We start from the raw sequence: 12202 nt of genomic DNA, 5'->3' as shown, positions 1-12202 counted from the left end.
AATTCATTACATAAAGTTCCACATTCTCCATATCTTGCACTTCCACTCCTTGTATCCTTCTGCTGACTGCAAAAATTGTACTCCTTTAGGAAAAGTTAAGTCTTCCATTAAATAAAACATTTCTGAAACTATAACATGCTTTTGTTTGGAGCTACAATGCTGTGAAATGATTCTTTTGTAGTTTCTAATTTCAGCCACTGGCATGGCAGTTATATCATTAGTAGGGTCTCAAATAGATGCCTTCAGGCAAAAGCATGTTATGCAATGGTAATACTGGTAAATGCAAAAGTTAATTCTTAAGACAGTTTTACTATAAGAGTGCCTAAGTATTTGTCCTGGAAGAATATTGTCTAGACAGCTCAGATGGACTGTTCTTTATTGGTTAAGCCTGGAGCTCAGAAATGGTTCCTCAGGTCCTACTGGGTTGTTTTTTTTAGGAAACCAGGCAGAAAACTTATCAGAGAGCCATAATGCAGTGCAAAATTGGCTTGCTATAGTAAGATCTCCTTGAGGTGCAGCAGGTGATAAACTCAGGCAGGGGGAGGATGGAAAAGTCATAAGGAAAAGTTGCTTGAGAGGGGAATGGAAGGAGAAAGAGAAGTCAGACAAACATGAGAGATGACAGATGAATTTGTTGTTGTTGTTTAGTCGTTTAGTTGTGTCCACCTCTTCGTGACCCCATGGACCAGAGCACGCCAGGAACTCCTGTCTTCCACTGCCTCCCGCAGTTTGGTCAAACTCATGCTCGTAGCTTTGAGAACACTGTCCAACCATCTTGTCCTCTGTCGTCCCCTTCTCCTTGTGCCCTCCATCTTTCCCAACATCAGGGTCTTTTCCAGGGAATCTTCTCTTCTCATGAGGTGGCCAAAGTATTGGAGCCTCAGCTTCCCGATCTGTCCTTCCAGTGAGCACTCAGGGCTGATTTCCTTAAGAATGGATAGGTTTGATCTTCTTGCAGTCTATGGGACTCTCAAGAGTCTCCTCCAGCACCATAATTCAAAAGCATCAATTCTTTGGCAATCTGCCTTCTTTATGGTCCAGCTCTCATTTCCATACATCACTACTGGGAAAACCATAGCTTTAACTATATGGATCTTTGTTGGCAAGGTGATGTCTCTGCTTTTTAAGATGCTGTCTAGGTTTGTCATAGTGGGAGTTATTGTCTTTTAATTTCGTGTCTACTGTCACCATCTGCAGTGATCATGGAGCCCAAGAAAGTAAAATCTCTCACTGCCTCCATTTCTTCCCCTTCTATTTGCCAGTAGGTGATGGGCCCAGTGGCCATGATCTTCGTTTTTTTGATGTTGAGCTTCAGACCATATTTTGTGCTATCCTCTTTCACCCTCATTAAAAGGTTCTTTAATTCCTCCTCACTTTCTGCCATCAAGGTTGTGTCATCTGCATATCTGAGGTTGTTGATATTTCTTCCGGCAGTCTTAATTCTGGCTTGGGATTCATCCAGCCCAGCCTTTCGCATGATGAATTCTGCATATAAATTAAATAAGCAGGGAGACAATATACAGCCTTGTTGTACTCCTTTCCTAATTTTGAACCAATCAGTTGTTCCATATCCAGTTCTAACTGTAGCTTCTTGTCCCACATAGAGATTTCTCAGGAGAAAGATGAGGTGATCAGGCACTCCCATTTCTTTAAGAACTTGACATAGTTTGCTGTTGTCGACACAGTCAAAGGATTTTGCATAGTCAATGAAGCAGAAGTAGATGTCTTTCTGGAACTCTCTAGCTTTCTCCATAATCCAGCGCATGTTTGCAATTTGGTCTCTGGTTCCTCTGTCCCTTCGAAATCCAGCTTGCCCTGACAAATGGACAAATGTTGAGAAATTTGCCTGCTGCTTAAATGTGTTCTAAAGCAGGAGCACCAGCTTTTAGGGGCCAAAGGTACATCAGCCCCCTCAATATTTGTTTTAAGGGGGCCAGGCCCCCGCAATCTTGAGCCAGCCATGTGCTTGTGTGACGTCACCTCAATCTTGGGGGCTACCTGGCGCCTCTATGCTAGTTTTGTGAATTTCACCATGGCTCATTCTATCTTATTTGATGGCTGATGTAGTTCCACCCTGTACTTACTGACTTTTTATGTCACTATGCATTGCTGCAATACTGTTTTCTCCCTGATTCCTGGTTCTTGCTCAGGGAGGGAGATTATTTAATCGGTTCTCACCATGTTAGCTTTATTTATACGTATAATGGTGCTTTCTTTAAGAAGGTCAGTAAAACATCTCACAGCCTTTTATTAGTTGTCCTCTTCAGGAAACAACCAAATGGTTAATGGCTTTCTATAACAGTAACATCTTACTACCTGATGGCAAACTTGACAGTCTTTAGAACACAAGGTGTGGCAGGGGAAAATTGCCAGAGGTTTCTTGGTACAGGGGGCCAAGCAAATCTTGGATGGAAAACTTCACCAACTTCCATCAATGTTGCGGAATTCTATGTTTTCTTCCAGTTGTCCTATGAGGTTTCTTTTTTTAGAATGGTGAGCATGAGAGATTGGACTGAACAACCCTCAAGTAGAGAGCTGATCTCCACAAAGTAGGACACATGGCCACCCTGTCTGCTATTGACCCCCCCCCCCCAATTTCCCACTGTTACTTATTTGTGCCAATTTCATTCATTTATGCAGAGTATGAGTATGTACTTCTTCGGGACAAGTGAAAATGGCCAATTTCTTTCCTATGAACCAAAAAGCTCTCGTGGAAACCTTTGGGTAGAGGCTGGTGGTTTTTTTTTTAAAAGGAAACATTGAGTCGATATAACCAGTCCATGTGGCCCATGCAGATGTGGTCATCCAAGACCACAGGTGAAATGGAAAATCTAGGGGAAGAAACACCTGAACAATTTTTATTCATTGTCTTTTCGGGTTTTTTAGATAACACAGGAGGCAGGAGAGTTTATGATCACTTTCCCATATGGATACCACGCGGGATTTAATCATGGTTTCAACTGTGCCGAGTCAACGAACTTTGCAACGATCAGGTGGATTGACTATGGAAAAGTAGCCAAGTTGGTAAGTCAGATTACATTATTAGTACCAAAACTATCCATTAGAAAGTGTTTTTTAAAAATGGACTTGTCAATTATAAATACCAGGATGTTACACTCTTACGAAGACTTTATGATCACAAAATGCATGGTTTCATTACCACCGACTGTGAACAAATAATAGTCAGGTACTTTGGTGTTTCTCTTTGTCATTCTTTTTTTTATGCTTTGTTATACTAAATTTCCCGGTTGTGAGAACCTCGCATCTTCCATGCTGGCCTGCTAGACCCAGGTAGGATTAGTGCCACCTAGTGCTTGAGGCAGGAATTTAGTCTCCTTACAGAAACTTTTAATAGGTGCTGTTCCCAGAAGTGGCTTTGGTTTAAAGTTCTTGCAATTAGCTTAAAGCCGGTTGGAGGTTCGGTCTGCATTCCTTGCATTGAGGCCTGTACATTTTCCTTCTCCTTACTTGCTATCTAGTTGCCCAGCACTCTTGCAGGCACCTAGTCTACATTCCTGTTTGATTTAAACTTGGTTTTGATTGCTGCTGTTCTTCATCACTTCCATCCCTCATGGGAGGTCTTGCTACTGGGTCCTGGTCAGTCAGCCCCATAATAAAACCTGGTGGCCTCTGTATGTCTTTAACACAATTCCTACTTGGTGTGTATGTGATTGTGGAAGTTTTGATTATTCTGTTTCATTAATGTCAATATCCTGTTATCTGCATAGAGCAGAGAGGTATACTCTGTATCTTGGATATTTCCACACCCTTAATCTATTTTGTCAGATGGTGCCTGTCAGGATCATTACCCTAACAGTGAATTAGAGTAATTGGGGGCTGATACGTTAACATGTTTCTAAACAACAATAGCAACAGGTTATGAACTACATTTGCTCTCCTCCCATGCTAGTTTTGCTACTTGGAAAAACCAAAAACAATGCAATGAAACAAAGCAACACTTATTGGGGATGTGCTGCTGAGAGCTGTGATAATAACCCAACTGTTGACATATGTGGTGGCTGTTCCTTACATATGTGAACAGAGCAGAGTGGCACAGTAGACTGGGGGGTGGTGGTGTTGCACTTAGCATTCTGGTGGGACCTGATATGGAGGCACAAGGAAATTGCACGTCACGGCTTTGATGACTGCATATCCTTGAGTATTCCATTCCTTATTTGCCATTACTCTTTTATTGCTCTGGGGCAGTGTTTTGTGTGGCTGTAACCTACCAGACAGTGTTAGATGTGTTGTTTTGCTTTGTTTTCAGGTAAATGTTTACTACTTCTTTTTTCCTGTATTACTCTTGAAAGTACAGTGGTACCTTGGTTCTCAAACTTAATCCGTTCCGAAGTCTGTTCCAAAACCAAAGCATTCTAAAACCAAGACGCCCTTTCCCATAGAAAATAATGCAAAACGGATTAATCCGTTCTAGACTTTTAAAAACAACCCCTAAAACAGCAATTTAACATGAATTTTACTATCTAACAAGACCACTCATCCATAAAATGAAAGCAATAATCAATGTACTGTACTATAAAATAAGACAGTATTGTAAATGATAAAAATTAAAATTATGTTTTTTTCTTACCTGCACTGATAGTCATTGTTTGGATGGGGGGCTTTTATTCATTTCCGCAGTCACACAATCAATCAATCAATCAATCAATCATAGCTGAACTAGGTTCCACACAGTCACAAAAACAAATTAACTGAAAAAGCCTCAAAAACAAAAATGCAAAATAAATAGCAAAACCAAAAGCACCAAACTTAATCCATTCTGGAAGTCAGTTTGACTTACGAAATGTTCAAAAACCAAGGCGCAGCTTCTGATTGGTGCAGGCGCCCCGGAAACAATAGCCGACAGCTGCACCGGATGTTCAGCTTCCGAAAAATGTTTGCAAACCGGAACACTTAACTTCCATGTTTTCGGAGTTTGGGAACCAGGGCGTTTGAGTACCAAGGCATTTGAGAACCAAGGTACCACTGTAAACAGATTTTTTTAAAAAAGGAAATTTGTAAGATATTGAAAGAGAATGAAACCATGTTGCTATGTGAGACCAAGAGGTTTTGGCACTTGTATAAATATCTGATAATTTCAGTCACCCATATTCTAGAAGTATTCTACTTGCTTCAGGCAGGGTGTCGATGGGGCTACCCATTGCCTCCCATAAGCAGATAATGAATTCTAGACAACCCCCACTGTTTCCCTGGAGCCTTGCATTGCAGGAAAGAGCGGTAGTGGTATGTAACCTTTCTTTCAAGGAAGCTTAATCACTATTATAGATTTTATTGCTGAACCTCAGGGTTCCCTAGAACACAGTTTGAAAGCTGTGGAACTGGAAGGTGGGCATCTCTTCTGTTTGCTTTCCCCCATTCACACCCCTCCGCCTGCAGTTGCACATTTGGCAGTGCTGAGGTTGGACTAAATGATCCTTGTTGTCCCTTCCAGCCCCATGATTCTATCATTTGCCCTGTGCCACTAACTCATCCTACTCCAGTCTGCACCACGAATCCATGTTACAAAGCTTCTGTTTCTGAGCTTTATGTTAGAGGCCAATAAACATACTGATGAGATCACATTTTAAGATGTGAAAGAAGGGCAGATGGGACATTTTCTCAGACTTCTGTGGATTTTATTATTTACCTAATGGAGCTTATATCCATCTTGGTTGGCTAGAGTTGTGTCTTTCCGTGGACAACATTTTGGAGTCATTTTACTCGAGTACATTTTGCGAATGTTGGTAAAACAGATGAACCAGTGACAATTACTTTATGTGTTTTGCTGGGGTCTCTTTTAATTTGTGCTGAGCCTGCAATATTTGTGCTGAACTAGGAGCTATATGCAGACATTAAAACTGCTGAACATAAATGTTTACATACTGCTTTGATTACCCCCCGCCCCGTTCTTAGAAAATAAAGATTTCTTTAGAAGTGATTCCATTAAAAAGCATTACTTTAAGCTGGAAGTAAGCTTGTATGTTTCTCCCTGGGCAAGATTCCCTACTGCATCAGTAGAAAAAGAAACATTCTGGGTATTCAGTGTTGCAAAACCCATTCACAACTTTAAGCTGTCATCTGTTTGCTTGATATATATCCATGGTCAGCAACTGGATTTTAACATGGGCCACCTGAATTATTCAAGCATTAGAATGCCAGCAAAATTGTCGCTACCCACTGACTTATTCCCAGGCAAACTGAGAGACAGGCAAAGGGCTGTTCAGTGACTTTGGTGGAGCTTTTCTTTCAGGCACCTTTTGGCTTCCTGATACTGTTTGCCTCTGGCAGTTGAGTATGAGCAGCTAAGGAGCATGGGGAGATCCCTGGCAAAGCATCTGTTTCTGCTCTTCGAAGAGGCATTTGGTAGAATCTCAGCCTGGAAATTCATACAATATTTTGTTTATCCGTTTGCTGAGCATTTATACCAACTTCTGTACTCAGGAGTTTGAGAATGTCAGTGGTCTAGTTTGAGAATCTGTATGTTTCTACTACAGTCGCCTGCCTGTGTCAGAACTAGTTCTTTTCTCAACTCTAACATTGATTAGGTCTGGGCGATATATGGTTTTCAACATCGTGATATATCCCCAGCTAAACATCACGATATTGCTGCCCTTGAAACTGACCCAGAAACTCCAGCGGGTGCAGAATGCCGCAGCAAGACTCCTTATGGGGTCTTCGCCGCAGGGTCACATTCATCCAGTGCAATACTAGCTGCACTGGCTCCCTGTGAAGTACAGGATCAGGTTTAAGGTGCTGGTTTTAACCTTTAAAGCCCTATACGGCCTAGGACCCTCGTACCTACGGGATCGCCTCTCCTAGTATGCCCCACTGAGGCTTCCTTAGGGTTAGCAAATCACAGTTCTGCAAGAATGGGAAGCCACAACCAGCAGAATCTCCCTTCTGTGAACTGTCAAAGGTAAGGCAGACCTTTCGTGGTCTTTAACTATACCTAGCAACCCCACAGCCTTTCCAGAGAGGGAACAAAGCTCAGTGACAAGTGCATGCAGATTAATTCCCTGCCACCTGCAATTGGAAATATGCAGGTGGGAAGTGATAGGAAAAACATTTGCCTGAGACCCTGGAGAGCTGCTGTCAGCCCAGGATAGATGGACTAATCGGCTGCTTCCTGCATCCTGTGCCCCATACGTTTCCTGACCCATAGCTCCCAGCCTTCAAAACTGTATTCTCTGCTTCCTTTCTGCCAAGTACAGAATCCTTCTTGCCCCTAGGCCTTATGTAAGGTAGTCATTAGGCTCTTCTATCCTTCCCCTGGGGATGAGGCTTTTTAGCCCACTGCCCAGTATATCCCACTCTTTAAACTACTTTGTTTCACTCGAGATTATTAGGCGCTTCAAATGTTGCAGATAAGGTCACTGAAAGATTTTATAATGTAAGCTATACTGTTGCCATTCCTACAGTCTTCATTATTTATTAGCTAATTAATTAAAAAGTGGAATTTCTCAAGTGCTGTTGATTTGCAGGGTAGAAGGAGGAGGAGGATATAATTCTTAGCATTGTGTGAATACACTTTCATGAAATTTATGTAAAACCTTTCTAGAGAAGTGAATGATCCATTTCCTATTGCAATTGAAAGGTCAATAGGTGATATGCTTAGAAGCTTGATAATGAATCATGATTTGTCTTCCTCCCAAATGCCAATAATTGGGGTCAGAAAGTGTGTGATTGAACATCAGGACACCCCCCCCCTCCAATATTTTTCTTATAGTTGCTAAATATTAAGATAAATCTTAGCCCGTGCCAGTCCTAGAAGGAATAAATAAAGTAAAATAAAATAGAATTTCTCCTCCTGGTCAATTTTGGCTGAAGCTAGTAGAAGCATTTGTGGAGGGAGGAGTTGATATACTTTAGGGCAAAAATACAAATTCTGTCCTAAGAGATGCACCATGTAGATCTTATTTTCAAGACGGAATTATCAGATGGTTGCAAATTTAAACTCCTTACCTTGCATTTGAATTCTTCTACACTATTACAGTGAACACATGATAGTCTCCCAGTGCACCTGACTTTCCTTTTCAAGAAGAAGTGTAATATTTTTAATTTTTGATACCACAATAATCCCATAGTATATTTAGGATTTTTTTAGCAAGGTGTTCTAAAATAACAGCAGCAGCAGCAACAACAATAATTTATTACCTTTGTATACTGCCCTTCATCTGTAGATTTCAGAGCGGTTGACAACATAAAAATACAAGACAAGAACACAGAAGACCTAATAAAAACAAGAACAAAACCCCCACAAAGTAATAACCCCCCATCTCAATTTCATTACATATTTTAAGAAAGGCAAATAAAATAAAAATTGGGATGCACAACTGATAAGTTGTTGTTGTTGTTGTTGTTGTTGTTGTTGTTGTTGTATGGTACTTCCTAATATCGAAATTGTCCTTTGTGATAGGATGGCCTTTTGTCTTTGTACAGTAAAATGACCCAAAGAACCGGGAACAAAAGGAAAAATAGCACTGTTCCCCAAAAGCTTCTGCAAGAATTCACTATAATAGGTAAAATATCGCACAAGCTCTTATGCAAGCATCAGAATATACTTGGAATTAGTCATTAGGGTGGCCATATTTTGTAGAGCAAAAAAAGAGGATGGTACGACGACTCTCATTTTAAATACCCCCACTATATGTAGGCTATCAAAGCTGTGATACATTGCTGGGGGTGGGGGGCAGGAGAAGAGGAAAGCAAGTCTTCACCCACCAGTTATGTCTTTTGTCTCATCCAGAAAGTACGGTATAGCCAAAGACATTTTGGCAGATTTGAAAAATCCGCCCGGATAGAAATTTAACCCCTGAAAAATAGGGCGTGTCCTGGAAAAAGAGGCAAACCTAAATTGCTTTCACTTGTTTTTTTACTGCACAAACACATCAGCAGAAGATGTACAGCAGTGCCTACTGAACAGTTCAGTCCCCAAAATAAGATGGGCATCAAAGCAGGGAAGAGAGAGCCATGTGCACAGCAGGAGCTTTGCTTTCACTTTTTGAAGCATCAGTTTTCCATGGGCACCTGTCTTTCAGAATGGGTAACAGTGCCACCTAGTGTCCGAATACAGGAATTGTGACAAAGTTGGGGATAGCACTGTCTCTTCCAGTTCTCGTTAGTCCATTTCCTGTCTTAGCCATTGGCAAGCAGCATGAAAAACGACGAGAAATTAAAAACCACAGAAAGAAATAGATGTTCAAATTTTTTTAGGTGTAGAGCAAGGCACGTAACAACAACAACAACAACAACAACAACAACAACAACAATTTATTATTTATACCCCGCCCATCTGGCTGGGTTTTCCGAGCCACTCTGGGTGGCTCCCAATCAAATATTAAAAACACAATACAGCATTAAACATTAAAAACTTCCCTAAACAGGGCTGCCTTCAGATGTCTTTTAAAAGTAGGATAGTTGCTTATTTCCTTGATATCTGATGGGAGGGCGTTCCACAGGGCAGGTGCCACTACCGAGAAGGCCCTCTGCCTGGTTCCCTGTAACCTTACTTCTTCCAGTGAGGGAACCGCCAGAAGGCTTACAGCTTACAGATAAAGCTGCATGGTGATAATGTGGTGCTGGTCCAGTCTTAACATTAATGCAAATACAGTGGTACCTCGGGTTAAGTACTTAATTCGTTCCGGAGGTCTGTACTTAACCTGAAACTCGTCTTAATCTGAAGCACCACTTTAGCTAATGGGGCCTCCTGCTGCCTCTGTGCCGCCGGAGCACAATTTCTCTTCTTAACCTGAAGCACTATTTCTGGGTTAGCGGAGTGTGTAACCTGAAGCGTATGTAACCTGAAGCGTATGTAACCCGAGGTACCACTGTAATAGTAATTTTATTATTTATACCCCGCCCATCTGGCTGGGTTGCCCCTATGTCTCTGCACTGTGTGAGGAATACTTGCTCTGGTCTCTAGCCGTAAATCTATAGACTATACAAGATATATCGATGAACTGAGTGAACCAAAAGGTGGTGACCTTTAATGGAAAGGACCGAAACAGAGAACAATATATGTCACATCTGTTATGATCATTTTAACGTATCTAAAAGGAGACAATTCATATGTGTTGCAGTTATGTGCACATAATTAATCACATATTGCAGTTGGGTAGAAATGCAGATACCCGTTTACAAGACTGCATCGTTGGTGTTTGTAGTTCATTGTAAACTAGAGAATTTAAAAATCCTCTGCTTTTTCCCCAAATCACATATCCTTGTCTTTTGATTATGTTTATATATTCCAAAGGGAGGAGTCCATAAACATTGGTATAGATTATAGCAGGTTTTGAGGGTACCTCAAAAGTCCCCCCCACCCTTCCCTCTCATGATGATCCCATATTGAACTGACTAGTACCTAAAGCAAGATGTTTGGCAGTCTTTTCTTCTGAAATCACGGTAACTAAAAATGATTAGCTTCTTTTGTGAGATGTAGTCCATAATCACTCATGCATATTTTGCAGCAGGAGCTGCTTAGAGACCTTTGTTGTGTGGGTAGGTTAGATCAAAGTGCTGGCCTGCAGGTTGTATTTCATTTCCCCCCCTTTAGTGTGATGAAGTGCAGTTGTTTTGATGTTAGGTTTGATGGATTTGTTTGCCACTGCATTCATTAGCTTCACATCAAAAAACTGACAGACTGTTAAATGAAACTTTGGCTTAGATTTTCAGCTTGGCTGTTTGGAGACATTTGTGAAGATATTTTCTGTTGCTACTGCAGCCTCAAGCACCTATGACTATCTCTAAAGGGAAGAAAATTATTTGCTATGCTAATTTTTCCGACTTTAAAAAGAATATGTTGTCTTGGGGTTTTAAAAAGAACACATCTTGCCTATGTTATCCAAAGAAAAGATGGTATTTGTAGTACCATCTACATTAACATTTGAATAGGTAGAACGAATAGCTGTGCCTGAAAATTTGGCAGACTAAAAGGAGTGATACTAGCAGCAACAAATGTTCAAGCTGCTGCTGATTTTTATAGCAATAAATGGTTTAATTAAATATAAGTTTTATTTGATACACAATAACATTCTAATCTTTGATGCTCAATTAAACAGATACATACCTGAAATAAGCTACATTCCTAAAACCTTACTGTTAAAAGTCTACAAGAGCCAATCTAATGTCTTCTGGGTGCTGTACATTAGAGCATATTAGGGGAAGTGATAGGGAAAAAATACTGCAGCACTGATGTCTTTTGTCATTTGTGCATTCCAGTTATTTGGTTGTCTTGTTGCAGTTCTAACTATAGTTACGATAAATATATAGGCAACGTGAGTTAAAAATATCTTTGTAATAAATCTTTGAAATGGTATAGATTTCTAAATGTTTCTTGGCTTCCGTAGTGATTGCATCTGGTCTGATATTATGCCTTTCGAATTCAAATCTCTAATGCTGCCTGTTTGTGAAAGCTCTCTCTAAATAATGTATGTCAAGTGCGTTGAACACTGAAAACGTGCTTTATGATTGCATGGGACACGACCCTTCCCTGTGCAGGCAGAAATCAGCATATTTCTCCCCTTTCCCTCATGGCCAGTCCTCAATGTGCATGCCACAATCTGCTTATTAGCATACAGACAGAAAATCCTATGTGCATGTCTATGCCATCTACATGGTTGCAACCTGTAAGAGAGGTCTATCACCCTTCATTGCTTTTTCATGATCACTCCCAGCAAATCTGCTTATGTGCTCTCTTCCAGGATAGCCTAGATAAATTATCTGCTTTGGTAATGAAAAAATATGCGTAAGACTGGTGCTAACCACAAGCACAGAGCTTGCTTGTTTGTGTTTTGAATCAACAGTTAGGTTTGGCCTTCATAGATTCCCAGTATTGCATAGTTACCACTTTTACACCCTTGTGAATGACCACATACGGTTGCACTACAAAGAAAACTCTATAGTTATACTTCCATCTCTTAGATATGATAACAAACGCATTTGCAAAAGCAGAATTAAAGATCTGGTGGTCCTGGATATTGAAATTAACACCACCTATAACCACCGCTGATTGCCTTCATGTTGCACTCTTCCTTTTGCACTCCAGAAAACTGATTAATATGGAATAGAAAGAAAAAGGCTTGTACAGATATGAAAATGACATTTCTCTCGCAGCAGGGCAAGTCATGGGAAGAATGGAGGGATGTGGGGTGAACTGGCTATTAATTTATCTGGTGATACATTTTATCTCAAATCCAACAGTTAAATC

General features: G+C 40.7%; 1 protein-coding gene across 4 annotated transcripts in view; it reads left to right on the top strand.

Moving 5' to 3' along the window:
• KDM4C (lysine demethylase 4C) overlaps positions 1-12202 on the top strand; it is a 197579-nt gene that overhangs the window by 47262 nt on the left and 138115 nt on the right. For all 4 annotated transcript variants that reach the window (XM_079959232.1, XM_079959234.1, XM_079959233.1 and 1 more), the window contains exon 9: positions 2887-3024. In XM_079959232.1, the coding sequence (XP_079815358.1) occupies positions 2887-3024 (138 nt within the window). The remainder of the gene's footprint in view (positions 1-2886; positions 3025-12202) is intronic.

Source organism: Podarcis cretensis (assembly GCF_951804945.1).
Source record: "Podarcis cretensis genome assembly, chromosome: 17".
Taxonomy (NCBI): Eukaryota; Metazoa; Chordata; class Lepidosauria; order Squamata; family Lacertidae; genus Podarcis; species Podarcis cretensis.
The sequence above is the reverse complement of the archived record's forward strand: the minus strand, read 5'-3'. Positions and strand labels throughout refer to the sequence as shown.